At 36.8% G+C, this 20,497-nt stretch overlaps 1 protein-coding gene and 1 pseudogene across 3 annotated transcripts in view; both read right to left on the bottom strand.

Moving 5' to 3' along the window:
- The window catches only part of MRE11 (MRE11 homolog, double strand break repair nuclease), a 65,671-nt gene that overhangs the window by 8,840 nt on the left and 36,334 nt on the right, over nt 1-20,497 (bottom strand). For all 3 annotated transcript variants that reach the window (XM_023511455.1, XM_012814190.2, XM_023511460.1), the window contains exons 13-16: nt 20,070-20,243; nt 16,022-16,084; nt 7,503-7,722; nt 6,184-6,270 (exon numbers count right to left, since the gene is read on the bottom strand). In XM_023511455.1, the coding sequence (XP_023367223.1) occupies nt 6,184-6,270; nt 7,503-7,722; nt 16,022-16,084; nt 20,070-20,243 (544 nt within the window). The remainder of the gene's footprint in view (nt 1-6,183; nt 6,271-7,502; nt 7,723-16,021; nt 16,085-20,069; nt 20,244-20,497) is intronic.
- On the bottom strand, nt 3,838-3,962 carry LOC111724659 (annotated as a pseudogene).

Below are 20,497 nucleotides of genomic sequence, written 5' to 3'. Positions count from 1 at the left end.
AAATTCTTCATGTCAGAAAACCTCAGGAATCTTTGTACCTCATCTATCATTTACTCATGTTTCCTATTCCAGGCTCTATGCCCAACCCTAGAATATCTTGAGAGGAGAGATGAGAGGCAGAAGCAGAGTCCTTATCTGCACCACTCAATTACTTACTGTTCTCACATCCCACTCTTCTCCCAAGCTGAGACAGGGCAACTGAATAAAAGCCACTGATCAGGACACTGTCAAAGAATATTTCAGCTCAATACTGATCCACAGACTCAAACTGAGATCCCTGAAAACAAGACCTCTTCCTTTTTATTCTTGGTGGATAGCAAAAATGAGTATCTATGAAATAAACTTTATCAGAAAAGAAGCACTATGTTTTGTTAGGGAGGCAATATAGTATAATGATCAAGAGCACTGCAGTTGACTCATTTTAACTTACTTGCTTGACTAAGGCCAAGTTCCTTGGCTTCTTTAAATCTCAATTTCCTTACCTATAAAATAGTATTACTACTTCATGCAGAAAACTGTAGAAAGGATAAGAGGTGGTTATAAACAACTTTGACAAGTGCCCAGCAGGTAGAAAGTATTCAAATACACGGAGCGAACAGTAGTAGTAAATGTGACGGCAGCAGGGGTCAAGGTAGTGGCTTCGGGGGTACCTGTATTTGCTGAGTCACGTCCTCTGCTGATTAACTTCAACAGGAAAATCAGGGCTGTCGATTCTTACATAGAACTGCGGCTGGCTATAAATGTAGTTTCTACCTTTCCCAGTAAAATTTCAGCGCAGTAATAAATCTCCATACTCCATGGAGCTTGTTATAATAGAAGCTGACCTTTATTGTTTCTTCACTCCTCCATTTATAATAGACTTATTAGAGTCTAATTTGTTGCTGCTGTTCCACAGTGATGGCACGTATAGTTAGTACCCCGGGGTTTTACTAGAGGCTTACCACTCTACCTTGATAAAAATGTTTCACAAATTCATATTAAAAAATCAGTTCATTTTCCCCAAAAAGCCCAATATTGGAGGCAATCAGTTAAAATTAGCAAAACCACAAGATCAAATCAATTAGATAAAAGAATAATTCAGACCGATGATTTATATAACATACAATGTCATAAACTTACCACAAAACACTGCCACTGATATTAGCAGTAATCATCTACTGAATTTTTATAGGTCCTATGATCAGTACTACATATACTTAAGCTCATTTAATATAACTACTCTGTGAAGTCAGTACAGCATCCCCAGTTTTATAGCTAAGGGGTTATACTCAGTGAGGGCTTAATGTGCATAGACACTGTGCTGGGTATGCATTTTCACATTAATCCTCAGAATAACCCAATGAGGTAGACAGAATCAATCATTACTCAACCTGATGATGAGAACACTGAAACTTAAAGATGGAAAGCTTAACTAATCTGCTGAAGGACACACAGGTAGTACATCAAGGAATCAGGATTCAAACCAAGATCTTTCTGACTTCAGAACCTTGCTCTTAATCTTCATGCTATACACCCTCCGAGAAACCTTTATTTAGTCATTCTCAACTATTGAGCACCTCCTATATGCCAAGCATTACGGATACAGTGAGTAAGAATGGCGCTGCCTTGTTCTCGTGGCACTTACAGTGCAAGGGTGCCAAGCAGCAAGTGACAAGCCAGCCAACCAAGTCAGGCCTGACTCCAGAGCCTGGATTCTTAACCACAATCAGATTTTTGCCTCTTCATGAACATAGTTCATGAAATCTGAAGTTCGGTATTAATTTGGCTTACTGATATAGCTTCTTTCCGCAGATGAATACAGTACTTTAAAAAAATTAGGCCAATCTGCAATCCATAATTGGTCTTTAGTCTTGCTACATGAATAGAAGCTTTATTCTACATTATTAATGGATAAGAGCATCAGTCACTGAAGATTATCTCTGAAAGTCTCATTGGCATAGTGGTTCTAACCACTAATGCTGGAAAAGTAAAAGTAAAAGAAAAATAATAGTTTACAAAACCCCCATCAGACAGAGTCCTAGATGCAAAGAAGGCAGCCACACATCAGTGTTTAATAAAGAAAACAAGGATAAAAATCCGTTATCTGTTCACCATAGGCTATGTTATCCAGACAGACACTTCTGCCAGCAGTTAAAAATGCTTGAAAATTGGCTCGGCGCCCTTAGGACAGTGGTCACAGTATCAAGTCACATGCACCCAGGCTGGCGGGTCTGAAGTTGGCCCAGGCCAGCTGGACAACAATGACAACTACAATAAAAAAAATAGCCGGGCGTTGTGGTGGGTGCCTATAGTCTCCGCTACTTGGGAGACTGAGGCAAGAGATTGCTTAAGCCCAAGAGTTGGAGGTTGCTGTGAGCTATGACACCACAGCACTCTACCAAGGGCAACACAGTGAGACTGTCTCAAAAAAAAGCTTGAAAATCTAAAAAATTAAAAACAAAACAAAACAAAACAAAAAAACAACTCAGTGTCACTGAAGAGCTGGTCACATGAGGAAGTGAAGAAATCTAGACTCAGAGAGGCCAACAGAGTCCTTTCCCTGAGATCTTTTGATCTGGGAAAATGTTAACATTAGTTGTGAGAGTCTGTAGGATAATGGTTAGAGCTACTATAAGCCCAGCCTACCTAAAGCAGACGCCTGATGCATTTCCCCCTAACCTTAAGGTGGGACCCTAATGGTTAAAGAGAAAACAGAGGTAAACAGGATTTCATAAGCATCTATGACCATATCCCCTGACCAATCCAAATAACTCTCAGGTTATACATTCAGTTCAAAGTGGTCTACGACTTGTGGTACCCTACAAACTTGGAGAAACACAGACAAATACTCTCTGGATGAAGACAGCTTCACCTGAGGTCTCAAATTATTTCTACTGATAATTTTCCAGAGACAACAGACAACAAAACGTGGATGGAAGTAAGTCATCATAAATGAGAACCAACAGAAAGAGGCCAAAAACAGTCAGATGCTAGGTTGTTAGACACAAAATACAAAACAAATATCCTTATCATGCACACACAAAAAATTAAAGACATAGCCAAAAGTATGTGCAGGGAACCTCAAAAAAACTATTAAAAATGACAAAGCACACAGAAAAAGAACCAAATAGAATTTCTACACCACCACCCCCCCACACACAAAAAGGACAGTTGAAAATTCAAAGGACAGTTTAAAAAATACATGAGTGAAGTAGAGGACTGAATAGAATACTCAGAATGTAGCACAGGAAAAGAAAGTAACAGAAACACAAACCAGGTCATGAGTCACAGGAGGATAGAGCAAAAAAGTCTTATGTTTATTTATTGAAGACCCAGAGAAAGGACAAAAAGAATAGCATAAAGGTAACATTTGAAAAGATAATAGCTAAGAATTTTCTGGAAATGATGAAAGATACCAATTCACAGATTCATAAAGCCTAATAAATCCTAAGGAGAATAACAAAGAAATTTCAATTCATCATAGTGAAATTGCAGAATACCAAAGACAGCAAGCTGAGGGAAAAATAGGTTACTTTAAAAAAATGCAGTAAGTATAATTTATATCTGATTTCTTAATAATAGAAACCCAAAGAGTCACTTCAAGTGACTAATTCTACCTACCAGTGTCAAGGAATGCTTCATATAAAATAATTAAGCCGGGACAAAAATAAAAGCAACTTGGGCTAAAGTAAAGGCAGGTAATCTATGACTCTGGCAACTGTACGCTATACAACGTTTGGTGGTTTAATATGGAAGTGGTCATATTCTATTCACTCTCTTTTCCTATGTTCTTCTGTCTTTTCATTTTTTGTAATAGTAACAGTAGCATTCATTCATTCACTCACTCACTCACTCACTCCATGTCCCCCCATTCACAATGCCGGCACAGGGCTAGGGCTGAGGTGTACGTGGGCAGGTTTACTCTGCTTCTTCTTTCTGTATGATCAGAGTCACAACACAGCCTATGGTAAGCACCAGTAACAACAGCATTTCATAAATGCCTACTGTGTGCCAGGTTTTGGCTTATTTAATCTTCAAAATAACCCAATACAGTAGAGGTTATTTTTCCCAACTCATATGTAAACTATGAGAGTGAGTTGTCTCAAATCACAAAGCCATTGTGTGCTGAACTTGGGAGTTGAACTCAGCTTAGATCCTTTTCAATTTACCAGGCTGCCTTCTCTCTCTTCTTCTCTGCTTTTGTATGAAACCCACCAAAAAGGAATAGCATTTTTCTGAATGTCATTGCCTAAATGGCAATAAAGATGTTTCTGAAGTCAAAACTAAGGATCTAAGTTGGCTCTCCTGAAGCACTGAATAATACCTGAGTAAAAACACAGCAACAGAATTTTTGGTAAGGTTATCTAAGAATCATCTAATCAATCTGTTGTTCGTAGCCTTTTTCCAATGTCAGCTGTATCCAATAATGTTGAAAACCCTGTTTAATGGAGTGACAACTCCATTCTTTCCAAAGTAGCTTACTCCAATCTTTATACTAATTAAACAGGTTATTCTGCATAATGCAAAGAGTTCTCTATTGAGAACTAGTAGCTAAGTTTCTAACCTTATCTTACTCTGGAAACTAGTACAGTGGTGAACTACTGCTTATGGAATCCAAAACACATTGAGATCATTCCAAGCTCTGGTACTGGATAGTTATGAGGCCTTGGGTAAGTCACCTATCTTTTCAAAGCCCAAGTTACCCTTTCTGTAAAACTTAGTAAGTACCTACCCCACAGACTTGTTAAAAGGTGTGCAATTTCAGAGATACTAGCCATTAATGGTACTATTAATAATTTTACCAACCCAGGACAAAATTGCTTAGCTAAGTTCCCTCATCTATAAAATGAGGGAGCAGAAAGTTATTCTTAAGTCTTCCAGATCCATCCTATGAGATCATAAACATTAAGTAAGCTTGTTTCTAGCTTTTCCCATCCATCCTCATTGGACCACAAACTCTGATCTGGAGGACGGAGATGGGCTTCTTGTGCATCCCTGAACCCTTTGAAATTGAGTGCAATTGCATGTGAGTACCATTTAGGGTAAGAAGACATAGCTTCTCTTTGAGAATCCATAAGCTCAAAGAGATTTAAAACCACTCCCTTTGGGACTAAACAAATCAAATCTATTTCACTTTTCACATGATAGAACATAATCCATGTAAAGATCTAAATCTTTCCCAGTTTAGGTATCCCAAGCTTCTTCAACAATTTTTTCGTATTATTTGGTCTCTTTTCTGAAAGATCATATATAGTTGATATTTTTCTTGATATACAGTTCCAAGATGACTACAGGATTCTTGGCGTGATACATCCAATTCAGCAGATGCTGTAGAGCCACTACTCCTTCAGACCTCAACAGATTTGGACAGTTAGACTGACCTATGCAACTCTTACTGACTTAAGTCTTTTTCACTTGGGTTGCTGTTAAACTCACACACCTCACAATTCTATTTGTGTAGCTGTCCTTTTGAACATAAATGCAGTTTGTATTTACCCTTGATAAATTGCATCTTGTGAGAATTAGTTCAACTCCCCAGTGTGTTAAAAGTTAAATCATAGCTAAAAAAGTGATACCACAATTAACCTCAATAATAGATAATAAATAAAATACACATGAATATATTCTATAATAAATGCTAAGTAGAAAAAATATCACCACCTATCTTAACACATACTTGATCAACAACTTAGGCTGATCTCATAAACTACAATATTAAAAACAGTTTATAAATCCCCTGAAGTTGAAGTCAATTTTTAGGCCATAGCACACACACAAATGAACCCCAAGAACTTAGCTATAATTTTTCGTAAATGCAGCTCCCATGACACGTCTCTATAGACAGCAGCAGCACAGAGAACGCAAGGTAACAGTACGTGAAGAAGTAATTAGTTCCCTTCTCTCTCCACCACTGCTGGTATGACGACTAACTGCCTGACTTTCCCATGCTGCTGTGATCTCTTTGTCATAGGAGATAATAATAAAATAGTTAAAAGTAAGGAATTATAAGACATAATTTTTAAAGCTTACCCATTTCAATAGTTCTGCTGTACTACAAAGAGCTTTTAAGAAATACCTTACCCTGTGATCCTAAACTGTCTTTTTAAGCTTCCCATTGATGACAGCACAGATAAATGAAGGTTCCTAAGGGAGACTGCTTTGCTCCTTTTAAATTGGAATTGATAACTTACAGTGTACACTTACCATCTACTATAGACATATTTCTAGATGTTGACACAGTAGCCTTTGAACTCCTGCTACGAGTAGTAGTTATCTCCAGACGAGTGCCTGCTGTTAAAATAATGAGCAGTCAATATATAATCCTATCAGTAGTTATGTTTTTTTGTTTTTTAAACACAATACCAAAATAAAAGCTAATTAAGTTTGTAAAAGCCTGAAGACGCATATAGAAAGAAACATATAAAGTCCAACTAATCAATTCTCAGAACCAATTTTTTTTTTTTTTTGAGACAGATTCATTCCTGGGTAGTATGCTATGACATCATCATAGCTCAAAGCAACCTCAAATTCTTGGGTTCAAGCTATCTTCTTGCCTCAGCCTCCCTAGCAGCTGGGACTACAGGTGCCAGCCACAACACCTGGCTAGTTTTTCTGTTTTTAGTACAGACGGGATATCACTCTTGCTCAGGCTGATCTCAAACTCCTGAGCTCAAGTAATCCAACCTGTGTTGGCCTCCCAGAGTGCTAGGATTACAGGTGTGAGTCACCATGTCCAGCCTCAGAAACTGTTCTTTTGGACCACATTTGGTTCACATTTGTCCAATTAAAATTTAAGGAAAACTTATGTAAATGTAAGGATAATAAAAATCATCATTAGAAGATGGGAATTTCTCTTCCTGGAAATTTTAAACTACATTAGTATTCATTTTACCAATTTAAATTCCTGTGGATAAATATTTAATGAAAATGATTTTAAAACATCCCTAGAGATGGATTTATATAATACATCAGTGAGTTACTAGATGACCACTTTCTGTTTGTTTGAACCATTCAGTGACAACAGTGTTACATTAATACAATGATGACAATTTAATTATATGGGAGTAGTTTTTCCTTCTAAACAAATTTTATGAAGTCCACTTTGGCATTTGTATCTTACGACAGCAAAAAAAATACTTTTTTTGGCTCTGGAGTTTCCTTCCTGTTGCCAATGGTCATTAGCTGGCCGTTTTCCTTAACAACTCATACTTGCCTATTACCTTGATGTGTGAACATAAGACATTAAATGTACTCATAAGGTACTGTATGAAACACAGTGAAACTTTTAAAAAATATGTGTTAAGAACAATTAAAACCCCATGGGCATGTGGCCATTCACTGAAGTAAAAGGTACATGTCAGAACTGCTTTAAAGGCTATCTTCATGCATTATGAAAATAGGTATTTTTTAAATTACATTTTAGAAATAAAAACTCATAACTCAATTCTGACAAGATAAAATTCTCTATTTCCCACTCAGCTGGCAAGACTGAACATGTGGTGAAGACTGTACTCAGTGCTAACCTCTTCCTCTTTGAGACCTTCCTCTCGATGCTGAGTTCTGCCCTCTTCCTCCTCGTTGGCCTCTTCCTCGGCCTCTTCCTTTGGTGGTTGCTGCTGAGATGCTATCATCAGAGTCATCGGCCATCTGCTCTGCTAAATCTATACTCATAAGGTCATCGGCACTAAAGGCAGAAGCAGAGTCCTCTGACTGAGACCTGAGAGCTCTGGCCCTATTCATAGCCTGAGAGGGACGATAAGGAGAAAGCACACGTAAGTAGATAGTGCAGTAGCCTACAAATCATTAACGTGGCCCTTCAGATAAACACTTGACACTGTCAAACTGTCTACATTATATTTTTCACCAATCATGCTATAAAAATATAAAGAACTTCCCCACCAAATTTAATGCTTTTTGATGCTTCTTATCTGTTAGATCAATTTATTAATAAAATGCTACCTGTAAAACACACTTTTTGAAAAGGTATACCAGGAAAAATATCACAGACTCAAAACTTGCAGAACTGAAATATTAATAATCACCCCTAATTCAGAAGATCATTTATAAGGGACTGTCATCATTTGAGCTACTTTTTAGAATAAGCTCTTAATAAGAAGAAAAAAACATAAAAACTAGCTGTTATCGCTGAGAGGTAACATTTTAGGGTGCTTTTCTTGTCTTTTTTATTTCTGAATATTTTACTTTTGCTAAAATACTACTTTTGTAATGAGGAAAAGACGGAACAGTAATCTCTCATAAATGCAGTAGAATCTCCATAGTTGACCATCTCCCTACACTGACCACTTCCATAAGTTGACCAGCATGTCACAGTCCTTTGGGTGGTCAACTTACAGAAGTTCTACTATATATGATAAAAATTAAGTAAAATACAGCAACTGAAAGCCTAAGAATAAAAATCTTAAGACCAAGAAAATGTCACATATTTTTAATTTGATAAGAAATGACAAGTTTGAGACTTCACCAAATATTCTAACTCCAGAATGAATACAGATTTTCTGATTAAAAATAATAGCAATTCTGCTCTTCTCTTCCCTTCAACTAATGTAACAAGAATAAAAACAAAATGCCAACATATTTTCAAAAATATTAGAAAATAGCTCAAATTACAATCACACAACCTATGAGGAAGAATTAATGAGTATAATGAATTTTTTTTTTTTTTTTTTTTTGCGACAGAGTTTCACTCTGTCGCCCTGGGTAGAGTACCATGGCATCATAGCTCATGGCAACCTCAAACTCTTGGGCTCAAGCAACCTTCTTGCCCCAGCCTCCCAAGTAGCTGGGACCTACAGGCTCCTGCCACAACACCCAGCTAGTTTTTCTTTTTTTTTTAGTAGAGACAGGGTCTTGACCAGGCTAGCCTCAAACTCCTGAGCTCAAGTTACCCACCCATCTAGGCCTCCCAGACTACTAGGATTATAGGTGTGAGCCACCACACCTGGTCTGTAATGAATATTTAACCTAGCTTAGGAGAAAGTTAAGGATTTCAAGCATTGTAGAGTACTCAAAATTGGTGTGTATATCCCAAGAGGCCATGACCACAGTCTTTCTTGCTTGGGATGGCAAGTTTTGGGAATAAGAATAAATGACCACAGCATTTTTAAGCTCTGTGATACCATAAAGGAGAAAGATAACTGAAGGAGCAGATAAGCAAGTCAGGCAAGATGGGCACAGGAGTGAAGTGAGGGGTCAGGGGTAGGAGGTTATGTAACTTCAAGATGATCTCAGTTGAGGTGAAATAACAAATTACTGCATAAAGGGCTTGACATGGCCTTTTCTATATTCAGGGAATATAGCAAAAAATAAAAAGAGACAACAGTAGGAAAAGACTTCAATTCATCTTTCCTGTCCAAAAGGAAGAACAGGCCCTCATTATTCATAAATTCCACATTTACAAATTCATCTAATTACCAGAATTCATTTGTAACTCAATACTTGTGATACTTCTATGGTCTTTCTCACATATATCGTGTGCTGCCTGACACACACTTCCCAGGGAAGGTTAAAGAATGAGCCACTCTGCCTTGTTTTAGCTCCTGTACTGTAGACAAGTGTCCCTGCTGTGAAATAGTCATGTGTCGCTTAACGACAGGAATATGTTCTGAGAAATGTGTCATTAGGTGATTTTGTCCCTGTGAAATATCTTAGCATGTACTTAACAAACCTAGATGGTATAGCCGACTACATTCCAAGGCTAAGTGGCATGGCCTATTGCTTCTAGGCTACAAGCTGGACAGCATATTGCTGTAGGCAACTGGAACACAATGGTATTTGCATATCTAAACAGAAAACATACAATAAAAATACAGTATTATCATCTTACAAGCATTGTTTTCCCTTTTGCTTATTAATTTGGTGTTTAAAATGGTCCTCCAACGTAGTTCTGGAATGCTGTTTAGTGATCCTAGGCATAAAGCTGTGATATGCCATATGGACAAAATTTAGGATAGATAAGCTTCATTCAAGGGTGAGTTATACTGACAAAATGTTATAACCAGTGGCCCATTAGAACCTAAGGACTAGAAGTAACTTTAGAGACACATCTGCTGAGAATAACAAAAAGCACCTGTCCATTCTTAAAAGCAGACCTTTAACAGGTGACCTAAATTACATAATTAATAGATCTAATGGATATATGTTGAATTCTGTAGTCTGAAAATAAATAATACTAGGGGCGCCAAAAAAATGTGTAAAATTGACCATTCCCAAAGTGTACGCAATGCCAGTAAAATTAATACATGTAGCATATAGATATACTTAACCAGTAACAGCACCTTTAGTATACCTTTGAAAAGTAATACATAGATAACAGCACTTAAAAGGTTCTTCTTAGTAAAGCATCATAAGAATGGAAAAGCAAGAATCCAATGTACTCAATTCTGATATGAGGACAACTGATACTAGTACATGGTACGGGATGGGAGAATGGGGGAGTGAAGAGAGGAAAGGAGGGAGGGGGTTGGGGGGTCAGGTGGGTGACATACCTCTTGGGGGCAGGACACAATTATAAGAGGTACTTTACCTAACAATGCAAGCATAACCTGGTTCTTTGTACTCTCAATGATTCCCCAACAATAGAAAAAAATAAAACAAAATGTGTGTACATTTTTGGAGCTCTCTCTTTGTACTACTTTTTAAGACCCTATGAAACTTCTCAATTGATGTATAATAGGATACAAAGGAAAATCTTAATAAATGCTAGAAATAGAATTATTATACTGTCTAATCAGCATGCAATGAGATGTTAAGAATAATAAAGCAAAAATCTTGCCTCCTGAAAGTTAACTAGAATCAAACTATAAAACAAAACTAAAATAGTAGAATAGCTACAAAATAAAAAAAAAAAAATTATATATGACATCATATGAGAGAGCTAAAGTAGTGCTTTTAAGAAAGCCCACAGCTTGCTAAATAAGAACGAATATAAAAAAGTTAACTCCATTTTCAAAAAGTTAGGAAAAATAAAAGTCTATCAAAGGAAAGCACCACATATTAAAAAGAATAAAAACTATAATATTAACAAATTTTAAACAAAACACCTTTAAATTAATAAATGTAACAACTGGTCCTGTGGGACAAAGCAACATTGATAAAAATCACTGACAAGCTTAACAAAAAGGAATAAAACACAACTATACATTATTAAAAATAAGAATGGGGGATGAGATCCATGGAAAATCAAGACTTATGACAGAATGTTCAATTTTATTTAATGTGGAAAATAAATAAGCCAATCTAAGTGGGTGGGGGAACGAAATGTTCTCAACAGAACAATTATCAAAGAAAAATTTAAGAAATCGTTAGAAGAAACATATCCCCCAAAAGGACCAAAACCAGAACGTTTCATAAGTAAATTCTGCCAAACTTTCAAAAATCAGATAATCCTACTGCTATTTCAATAGTGCCAGAACATAAAGAAAAAAAGCTATTTTTACAATGCTATTATGACATGGTACTGACAAAGAATTGCATGCCCAAAAAGAAAATTACAGTATCTTATTTATGAATACAAAAGTAAACAAAGCGAATTCTGGAACATAGAGAAAGACCCATGCATCAATTACTAGAGAGTTTAGGTGTTACAAGGATGGGTCAATAATAGGATATGTATTGGGGGCCAGATGTGGTAACTCACACCTATAATCCTAGCACTCTGGGAGGGTAAGGCAGGTGGATTGCTTGAGCTCAGGAGTTTGAGACCAGCCTGAGCAAGAGCAAAACCCCATTTCTTAAAAATAACTAGCTGGGCATTGTGGCAGGCATCTGTAGTCCCAGCCACTTGGGAAGAGGCAAGAGGATCTCTTCAGCCCAAGAATTTGATATTGCTGTGGCAATAATGCCACAACACTCTAGGGAGGGCAACAAAGGGAGACTCTGTCTTAAAAAAAAAGGATATTAAAATATAATGAATTATACTAATAGAAGGGAAAAAAAACAAATATGTATCTCTATGTATGCCAAAAAGGGATGTAACTCACCAGCCATTCCAGATTTAAACAAGTAAGCCTCAGGAAAAAGTAGACACCTTAGGCAAAACCCTAAATATGCTGTATTATTTTGTGTACGTACACACGGAGACACAGAACACATAACTGTGCTCAAGGAAGCACTCTTACAAACCACTGGAGAAAGACCAATGCCCTACCCAAAAAAGAAAATTCGGGCAAAGAAAACCCACCTGTTTCATATGACTATACAGAATCTATAAACACAAAAATTCCTCAGACTCAATAGTAAAAAAAGAAGTATGAATTAAAAATAACAGTAGTTAATGGTTTTTTATCCCTTAAATTTGTAAAGCTCAAAAAGGTAAGCCATCAAAATGGCAAGGATGTAGGGAAATAAGCACTCCCAAATACCACTGGTTGGCATGTAAACTGTGTGATGGTTTATAGATGTAGCAAATTTAAAATAAATATACTCTATTAATTTCTTGGAATGAATTACCAACAATCACCTCTAAATTTTGTATTTTTCCTTTTACCTAAATACTGTTATCTCCATTTTTTTCATCTCAAACACTACTCTCAAATCTTATTTTAACTCTACCTTTTGCCAGTGAAAGACTTTGGAGTTCATTGTTATCTTTGAAGTATATCACTTCTAAGGCTTTACCTCATGACTGCAGATCTACAGCCAATGACAAAGATGTTTCCATACACTTGGGAGACCTGAAATCATACTATCCTGTATTACTGTCTTTTAATTGTGCTGAAATATACATGACATAAATTTTACTCTTTTAAACATTTCAAATGTAGTACAAAGGCAGTCAGTACACTCACATGGGTATGCAGCCATCACCAGCATCCATCTCTACAACTTTCTCCTCATCCCATACTGAAACTCCATATCCATTCAACAGTAACTTGTCACTCCTCCCTCCCCCAGGCACTTCTCTATGAATCTGACTACTCCAGGTTATCTCATATAAGTGGAATCATACAGTAGTTGGCCTTTTGCATCTGGCTTTTTTCACTTGGCATAACATTTTCAAGTTTCATCCACATTGTAGCATGCAAGATAATTTCTTTCCTTTTTAAGACCGAGTAACATTCCACGGCACGTATATACCACATTTTGTTTATCCATTCATCTGCTGATAGACATTTGGGTGTTTCTCTCCTTTGAGTGTTGTGTACCATGCTGCTATAAACACTGGTATGCAAATATCTGTAAGTCCCTGCTTTAAATTCTCTTGGTTCTATATCTAGAAGTAAAATTGTTAAGATACAGGTAATACTATGTTTAATTTTTTGAGGAATTGCCATACTGTTTTTCACAGCAGCTGTCTCATTTTTCATTCCTACCAGCAATCCACAAGGGTTCCAATTTCTCCACATTGTTGTCAAAACTTACATTCTTTTTTTCTCCAATAATAAACATCCTTCTGGGTATGAGGTGATATATTATTGTGATTTGTATTTCTCTAATGATTGGTGATGCTGAGTATCTTTTCATGGGCTTATGGATCATTTGTAAATCTCTTTGTAGACATGTCTATTTTAAGTCTTTTGCCCATTTTTTAATTTTAAGTATTTATTTTTGAAACAGAGTCTTACTCTGTCACCTTGGATAGAGTGTCGTGGCATCAAAACTCATAGCAACTTCAAACCCTTGGGCTCAAGCAATCCTCTTGCCTCAACCTCCCAAGTAGCTGAGACTACAGGCACCTACCACAATGTCCAGCTAGTTTTTTTTTATTTTTTAGTTGAGACAGGGTCTCCTTCTTACTTAGGCTGGTCTGGAACTCCTGAACTCAGGAGATCCTCCAGCCTCGGCATTCCAGAGTGCTAGGATTACAGTTGTGAGCCAAAAAAAGCACTTGGCCTTTTGCCTATTAAATTGAACTTTCATTGTTGTTGCTACTGTTGAGTTTTATAAGTTTTTAAAATATATTCTAGATATGAAACCCTTATCAGATATGATTTGTAATTATCATTTCCCATTCTGTGGGTTACCTTTCACTCTGTTGATAGTACCTGGTATTACATTTTGAAAGAAGATAACCACCTGCCTCAAACTCAAATAGATTATAAGAAATTAGAATCCAAGTAAACTAAGTACTATGGGTCAGAGTTAGAATAGTTTTTACATTTTTCAAGGGCTGTTAAAAAAAACAAAACCATGAATATGTAATAGACACCATATATGGCCTGCAGAGCCTAATATTTACTGTTTGGCCAATTACTTAAATGTGAACTTCTAATTTAAAAAGAGATTTGGGAGATTTTTCAAATGAACAAGAGACTTTAAAGCATAACATTTTTTCTCTAAATACCATAAAGCATAACTTTATGTTATGCTTTAAAGTTATTAAAGTTTTTCTCTTATTTGCTGAAATACTTTACTTATGGTACTGTGATTCATATTCTAAGCTAAATGATACTCAAAGCCATGAATTATATTTTAGCAAAATGTCAAACTCCATTGTCTATGCTCTGAGTGGTAAGCTGATAATGAAAATATATGTGCCATCCTATGGCTTGCTAAAAAATTACTTAGGAAACTCTGATTACCTGAAAAAGCCTTAAAACACAGCTGAGAGTCTAAACTCATACTTCTTCCCTGTATAAAATGTTCATCCTTTCTCTTTTAAAAGATTAATGAAAACTGAAATTAGTGGTTTCAAATACAAAGGACCCATTCAAACATAAGTATTTCTGTAATCTGTTAAATTGAAAGGGTTAATCGAGGTCAAGCGGGATAATCTAAGAACCAGGAATCATTTTCTCTTAGCATTCATTCTTGTTCTTTGCTGAACTATCTTTTCTATTTTAAGGGCACACCTTATAATGAATGACTATAAATACAAAAAATGTGATAAGGAGTTTCCTAATGTATACCTTTTCCCCTTTACCTTATGAAAACCACCTGTAAAAGGCATCGCAGTTCTATCTTGCATATGATCAACAGTAGTTTTGATGTGTGACCTGATAGTTTTAGAAGTTTTTCATTTTTAGCCATTCGTTGGCCATGCATTGAATTAATATTATTATAATCTAAAATACTGATAGGACAGAGGATGGTGGAAAAATTTAGACTTGGAGGCAGAAGCAGTTGGGTTCAAATTCCAGCTCCATCACAATGTGACCCTGAGTTTAGTTTCAGTCTTCTCATTTATAAAATGGAAACTAAGATAGTATAAGTCAGGTGCCTAGTAATAATTAAAGATTTTCCTCACATGTCTCTTACCGACTAAGCTGAGAAAATCTTGTAGACACAATGGGGTTAGAACTCATAGCTTCAAGGCCACACGGGGTCCTCGGATCCCCCAAGTGAGGCCCCTCCACCAAATCTAAACTGTTCTGTAAAATTTGGATTAAGTCAAAAGGCCACATTCAGCAATCCAGAAGGCTCCATGTAGCCCCCTGGCCTTAGATTCTCTGTCCAATTTTTAAATACTAAATAGCAATCATAAAACACAAGGACAATTAGAAAATTTAAGAAAATAGATTTCAATTGTGAATTCACCAAGTATCAGATAAGAGGCCCAAAATTCAAGTAAATGGTTGCTAACTTATAGTTTATAACCTGAGATGATGGTGATGATGGTGCTTGAGTCAACTGTAACAGTTTAGAACTAGCAATGGAATAATCTTTAATTATTTTAATTATTTACCTCTGGTAACACTGCTAACCAAAACACTAAGTTTCTTTTTTGCCCAAAATATATCAGTTCAATAGAGTAAGATTTTATCTTATACCTTTAAGATGCTCTGATAGCAATTGGGTATTACTTTGATTAATAAGTGCTCTTGTTGTATATGCCCCCTCCCACACACATACAACAAAGTAAGTTACGTTTTAGACAGGAGCAAAAAGAAGAAGAAAGCAACATCAGTGGGCAGAATATTTGTAGGCTGAACTGAAATCAATCAAAAGGCGGCTATCCTTACCCAACACCTGCTCACTCCTATCCATCATGGACTCCACTGGCCTACTGGACTATTCTAAATATACCTACTAGTTATTTTAACAAACTGAATATAAGCATAGGAATTTACAACAGAAAAATTACCTCTCGAACTTCATCATCTTCTTCGTTAGTATTTTTTTGTCTGCTTTCTCTGAAACGACGTACCTAGATTATAGTAAGAGTCATCACAAACATGTTCATGTTGCTTATTCCAGTTGTGTAAAAATAAGGTAATGGGCTACAAATGATTAAGAAATACTTTACACTGTAACATAAAACTTGGAAATTTAATAATTTTCCTGACAAAAGACTGATTAAAGAAATCACATCTTTCTAGTTACTCACATTAAAATTTCAGAAATGGGCCAGGTGCAGTGGCTCACACCTGTAATCCTACCACTCTGGGAGGCCAAGGTGGACAACTGGCTGAGCTCACAGGTTTTAGACCAGTCTGAGCCAGAGCAACAACTATGGCGGGCGCCTGTAGTCTCAGCTACTTGGGAGGCTGAGGCAAGACAATCACTTGAGCCCAAGAGTTTGAGGTTGCTGTGAGCTAGGGCAACAAAGTGAGACTGTCTCAAAAAAAAAAAAAAAAAAAAAAGTCAGAAATGTACTCTTTAAAAAATATATTGGCCCAAAGCAAAATTATATCACCTGCTGCCAAAATGTTACATGTCACTGAAAAACAGTCTGTCAGACTATAGAGGAAAAAAGTTCTAATATCCCATGGTATTATACTTCAGCAAAATAGTTATAAATCTCTCCTTGATGAGGCCTGAATCTTTATTACATTGCTCAATCACTCTTGTATATTTGGCTGCAAGACATCCAGGAGGCTTCCTAACATAGTTATCTTAAGTGGGTGGGACCTTGGTGTATTTAGGAAATAAGAAGGGGTTGTTGTAACTGGATCAGATATACAGGTAAAGAAATAACAGAAACCCAGATGGAGTAAGGCCTTGTGAGCAACTGTCAAGACTTTTTTGTAGGCAGGAATGACTAGATCTAAAATATGTGAGAATTCAGTTGGCTGACTTGAGAACAGAATTGGCAGTGGCGGCGGGGCGGTGGTGGGGGGAGACTGGGAGAGTGTACGGGGAAGAAGGGTAAAGGTGGAAGCAGAGAGACCACCTTTACCCTGAACGATCCAGTGAGAAACAATGACACCCTCACCAACGGCAGTGATGAAGGTAGCATGAGCCAGTCAGATAGCGCGTACTCATACATCTAACGGCAAAGATAAAAAGGACACTCAGCCTATAGGTGACAGAAAGAAAGGATGATTTCAAAATCTTGGCCTGAGCAACTGAAAAAATGGTGCTTCCACTATCACACTACAGGAGAGCAGGTCTGAGAGCAGGGGGTGAGGATCAGCAATTCAGAGTAGGACTATTAGAAGTTTGAGGCATCTCTTAAGTACCCAAATGGGAATGCCTAGCAGGCTGTTGGCAACAGAAGTCTTAGTTACAGGAGGAATTAGGGCTAGACTTTTGAAAGTCATCAACAGATGGTATTAAAACCCAGGAAGCTAGGTGAGATCACAAAGGGTATGTATAGATGAAAAGAGACCCAAGGACTTAGTTCTGGGCACCCCAATTAAAGAGGCTGGAGACATGAGTGGATTCAGCAGTAGAGACTGAGAATATGCAACCAGTGAGGTCGGAATAAAACCAGAAAAGAATACTGTCTGGAAAGTCAATGAAAAATGTCTCACAAGAGGTCAAGTGACATTTAAGATTGCAAACTGACAGCAGATTCAGCAACGGAGGTCACTGGTGACCTTGACACAAGCAGCTTCGCTGGAACAATGGTGTCAAAAGCCTGAATGAATGGGTTTAAGAGAAAAAGGAAGGAGCAGAACATATAAAAACTCTTTGAAGCCATAAAAAGAGGAACAAAGAAACACAGTAGTAGCTAAAGGGAAATGGGATCGAGAGTTTTGTTTTTTAAGCTAAAAAGAAACACTAGCATGTTTGTTATGATTCAATAGAGGAGGGAAAATACAGGAAAAATACTTTTTTTTCTGAGACAGATTCTCACTCTGTTCACCCTGAGTAGAGTACCATGGTGTCATCTTAGCTCACAGCAACCTCAAACTCTTGAGCTCAAGGGATCCTCCTGCTTCAGCCTCCTCAGTAGCTGGGACTACAGACATGAACCACCAAATCTGGCTAGTTTTTCTTTCTTCTTTTATTTTTTGTAGAGACCTGGGTCTTGCTCTTGCTTAGGCTGGTCTTAAACTCCAGAGCTCAAGCAATCTTACCTGCCTCAGCTCCCAGAGTGCTAGGATTAAAGGCGTGAACTACAAAGCCCAGCCGGGAATAATACTTTAATCCTGAAGAAGGTTCTATTATTATCTTCATTTTATAGATAAGGAAATTGAGGTACAAAGAGGCTAGATCACTGATGGGTAATAAGGGTTCTGATTATGAACACAGGCAGTCTAGTTCAGGTCTCACACCCTCAGCCCTATTAACCAGCACACTACACACACACAGATTCTCACACTTTCTTTCTCTCTGTGGCCCAGGAGCTGTGATGTCATTCCAGGTAGGGATGGTCACGTTTAACTTGTGATACCTGAGAATCCATCTATGCTAAAAATTACCAAACACAATACATCCAGATTACCTGTCCTCACTCTGGAAGTAGCTGACTGGCACTGAATAACACTAAGATACACATTGACACCATAAGGTTTTAAGGAAACCATGTTCATTAAAAGCACTAAAATGAAAGCCAAAGGGAATGAGCTCTTAAAACAATGTTTTGTTCTTCTGTTTGGGGAAATGTGGAAAATATAGAAAGTGATACCCCATGATCCAACTACTTAGACACAACTACTGATAAAATGGTTAGAATATTTTCTTTCATTCTTTGTATGTACACACACACTCACATAAAAGATTAAAACTGAATTGTATTATCCATAGTTTTGCATCCTTGGAATTCTATTCCAACTTGACATAATAATGGTGGCATAGAATTCTATACTACATACATGCCACCATTTACTGTATCAAAACATATCCAATTATTCCCTACTGTGGATAATCCTAATATGAATCAATCCATACACAAATTTTTATTTTTGGAGGAAAATTTCCAGGGCTGAGTTTAAGGATAAATCTTAAATCTGTTGATACAAATTGCCAAACTACTTTCAGTAAAGTTATTCAAACATAATACTTGCATCAAAAGTACACCATATGTACTATTTTTCTCAAATCACTAATCAAATATAATATTGTATTAGCAGTATACTAGATACTATTTTTCTCAAATTGCTTCCCAATTTGACAAATAAAAAATATATTTTAGTTTGATTATCCTAGGCTAAACAACACTTTCATAAGCTTATTAGCCATTTATATTTCTTTTGTGAACCACCTATTCATGTCCTTTGTTCCTTATTCTATTAAAATGTTTAATTTTTTTAACATTTATAAAAGCTCTGCCCATACACAAATATTTCCCCCATACCAACACTTTTAAATTTGTTTTTCTACAACTTGATGTGTAAAGATTTAAAACTTCTATGTAGCCAAATCTAAACAGCTTTTCATGTGTAATTCTTTCACTGCTTTTATGCTTAAATAAAATTTCTAGATAAAATTCAAAATCTCAATCAAAACTTACTAAAAACTGGAGATAAACAGGAATTTTCATCCTATGAGTTAATTTAAAAGCACTTTAGGGATCTTCAAGAGAAGATACTTACTACCTATGGCAGGTGTCCTCAAACTACGGCCCAGGGCCACATGCGGCCCGCCAAGGACATTTATCTGGCCCACCAGGTGTTTTTGCCACCACTGCCTGTCCTGCTTAGCAGCCGACTCGTCCCAGGGCCCATAGTCTGGTCCTCCAACGGTCTGAGGGACAGTGAACTGGCCCCCTGTTTAAAAAGTTTAGGACCCCTGATCTATGGGGAATCCCAGTAACATCTATTCAGTACAATCACATGTATAAGACTCCATTCTAGGCACTTTCTAGACATTTTCCAATTTAATCTTCATTTTATTATCTCACTTTTATAGATGAGGAAACTAAACAAATTGGAGAGGTTAAATACTGACTTATCTGAAAAAAAAACTCAGAGCTACTCCTAAAGACAGATGGTCTAAACAGACCATCTAAATTAGTTACTCACTTCTTCATCAATTTTATCTTCTAGAGCATCAATGTGACGTTCCTTTAGAAATCGCTGTGTTTTTTCCAACTGGTATTTCACTAATTCCTCGATGGCATCTTTTTCCTCCTTGTCCACAAATTCTTGTACTGCTTCACCCATTCCTCTTTCTGTTAACAGTGAGAGCTGTACATTCTGTAAGGCAGATATAAATCACTAGATACAGAAATGGCATCTATTTCTTGCAAAATAATCATATACGAGCAAGGAAAATTACAGAATAATGTTATCAGAGAAAAATACAAAAGTTATCTAGTTATTAAAGGAAAAGGAAAAAAAAACAACCCCCAAAACAGTGAACAGTAATTAAGCCTACTGGTAAGCATTAAGGACCTGAAAAAACAAAGTCAACACCAGAAAAGGGAGGGGAGTATAGGACAGGTGAAATT

The sequence above is a fragment of the Otolemur garnettii genome, unplaced genomic scaffold (genome assembly GCF_000181295.1).
Source record: "Otolemur garnettii isolate 467f Iridium unplaced genomic scaffold, OtoGar3 scaffold00001, whole genome shotgun sequence".
NCBI lineage: Eukaryota > Metazoa > Chordata > Mammalia > Primates > Galagidae > Otolemur > Otolemur garnettii.
Note: the sequence above shows the minus strand (reverse complement) of the source record. Positions and strands in the feature narration are given on the sequence as shown.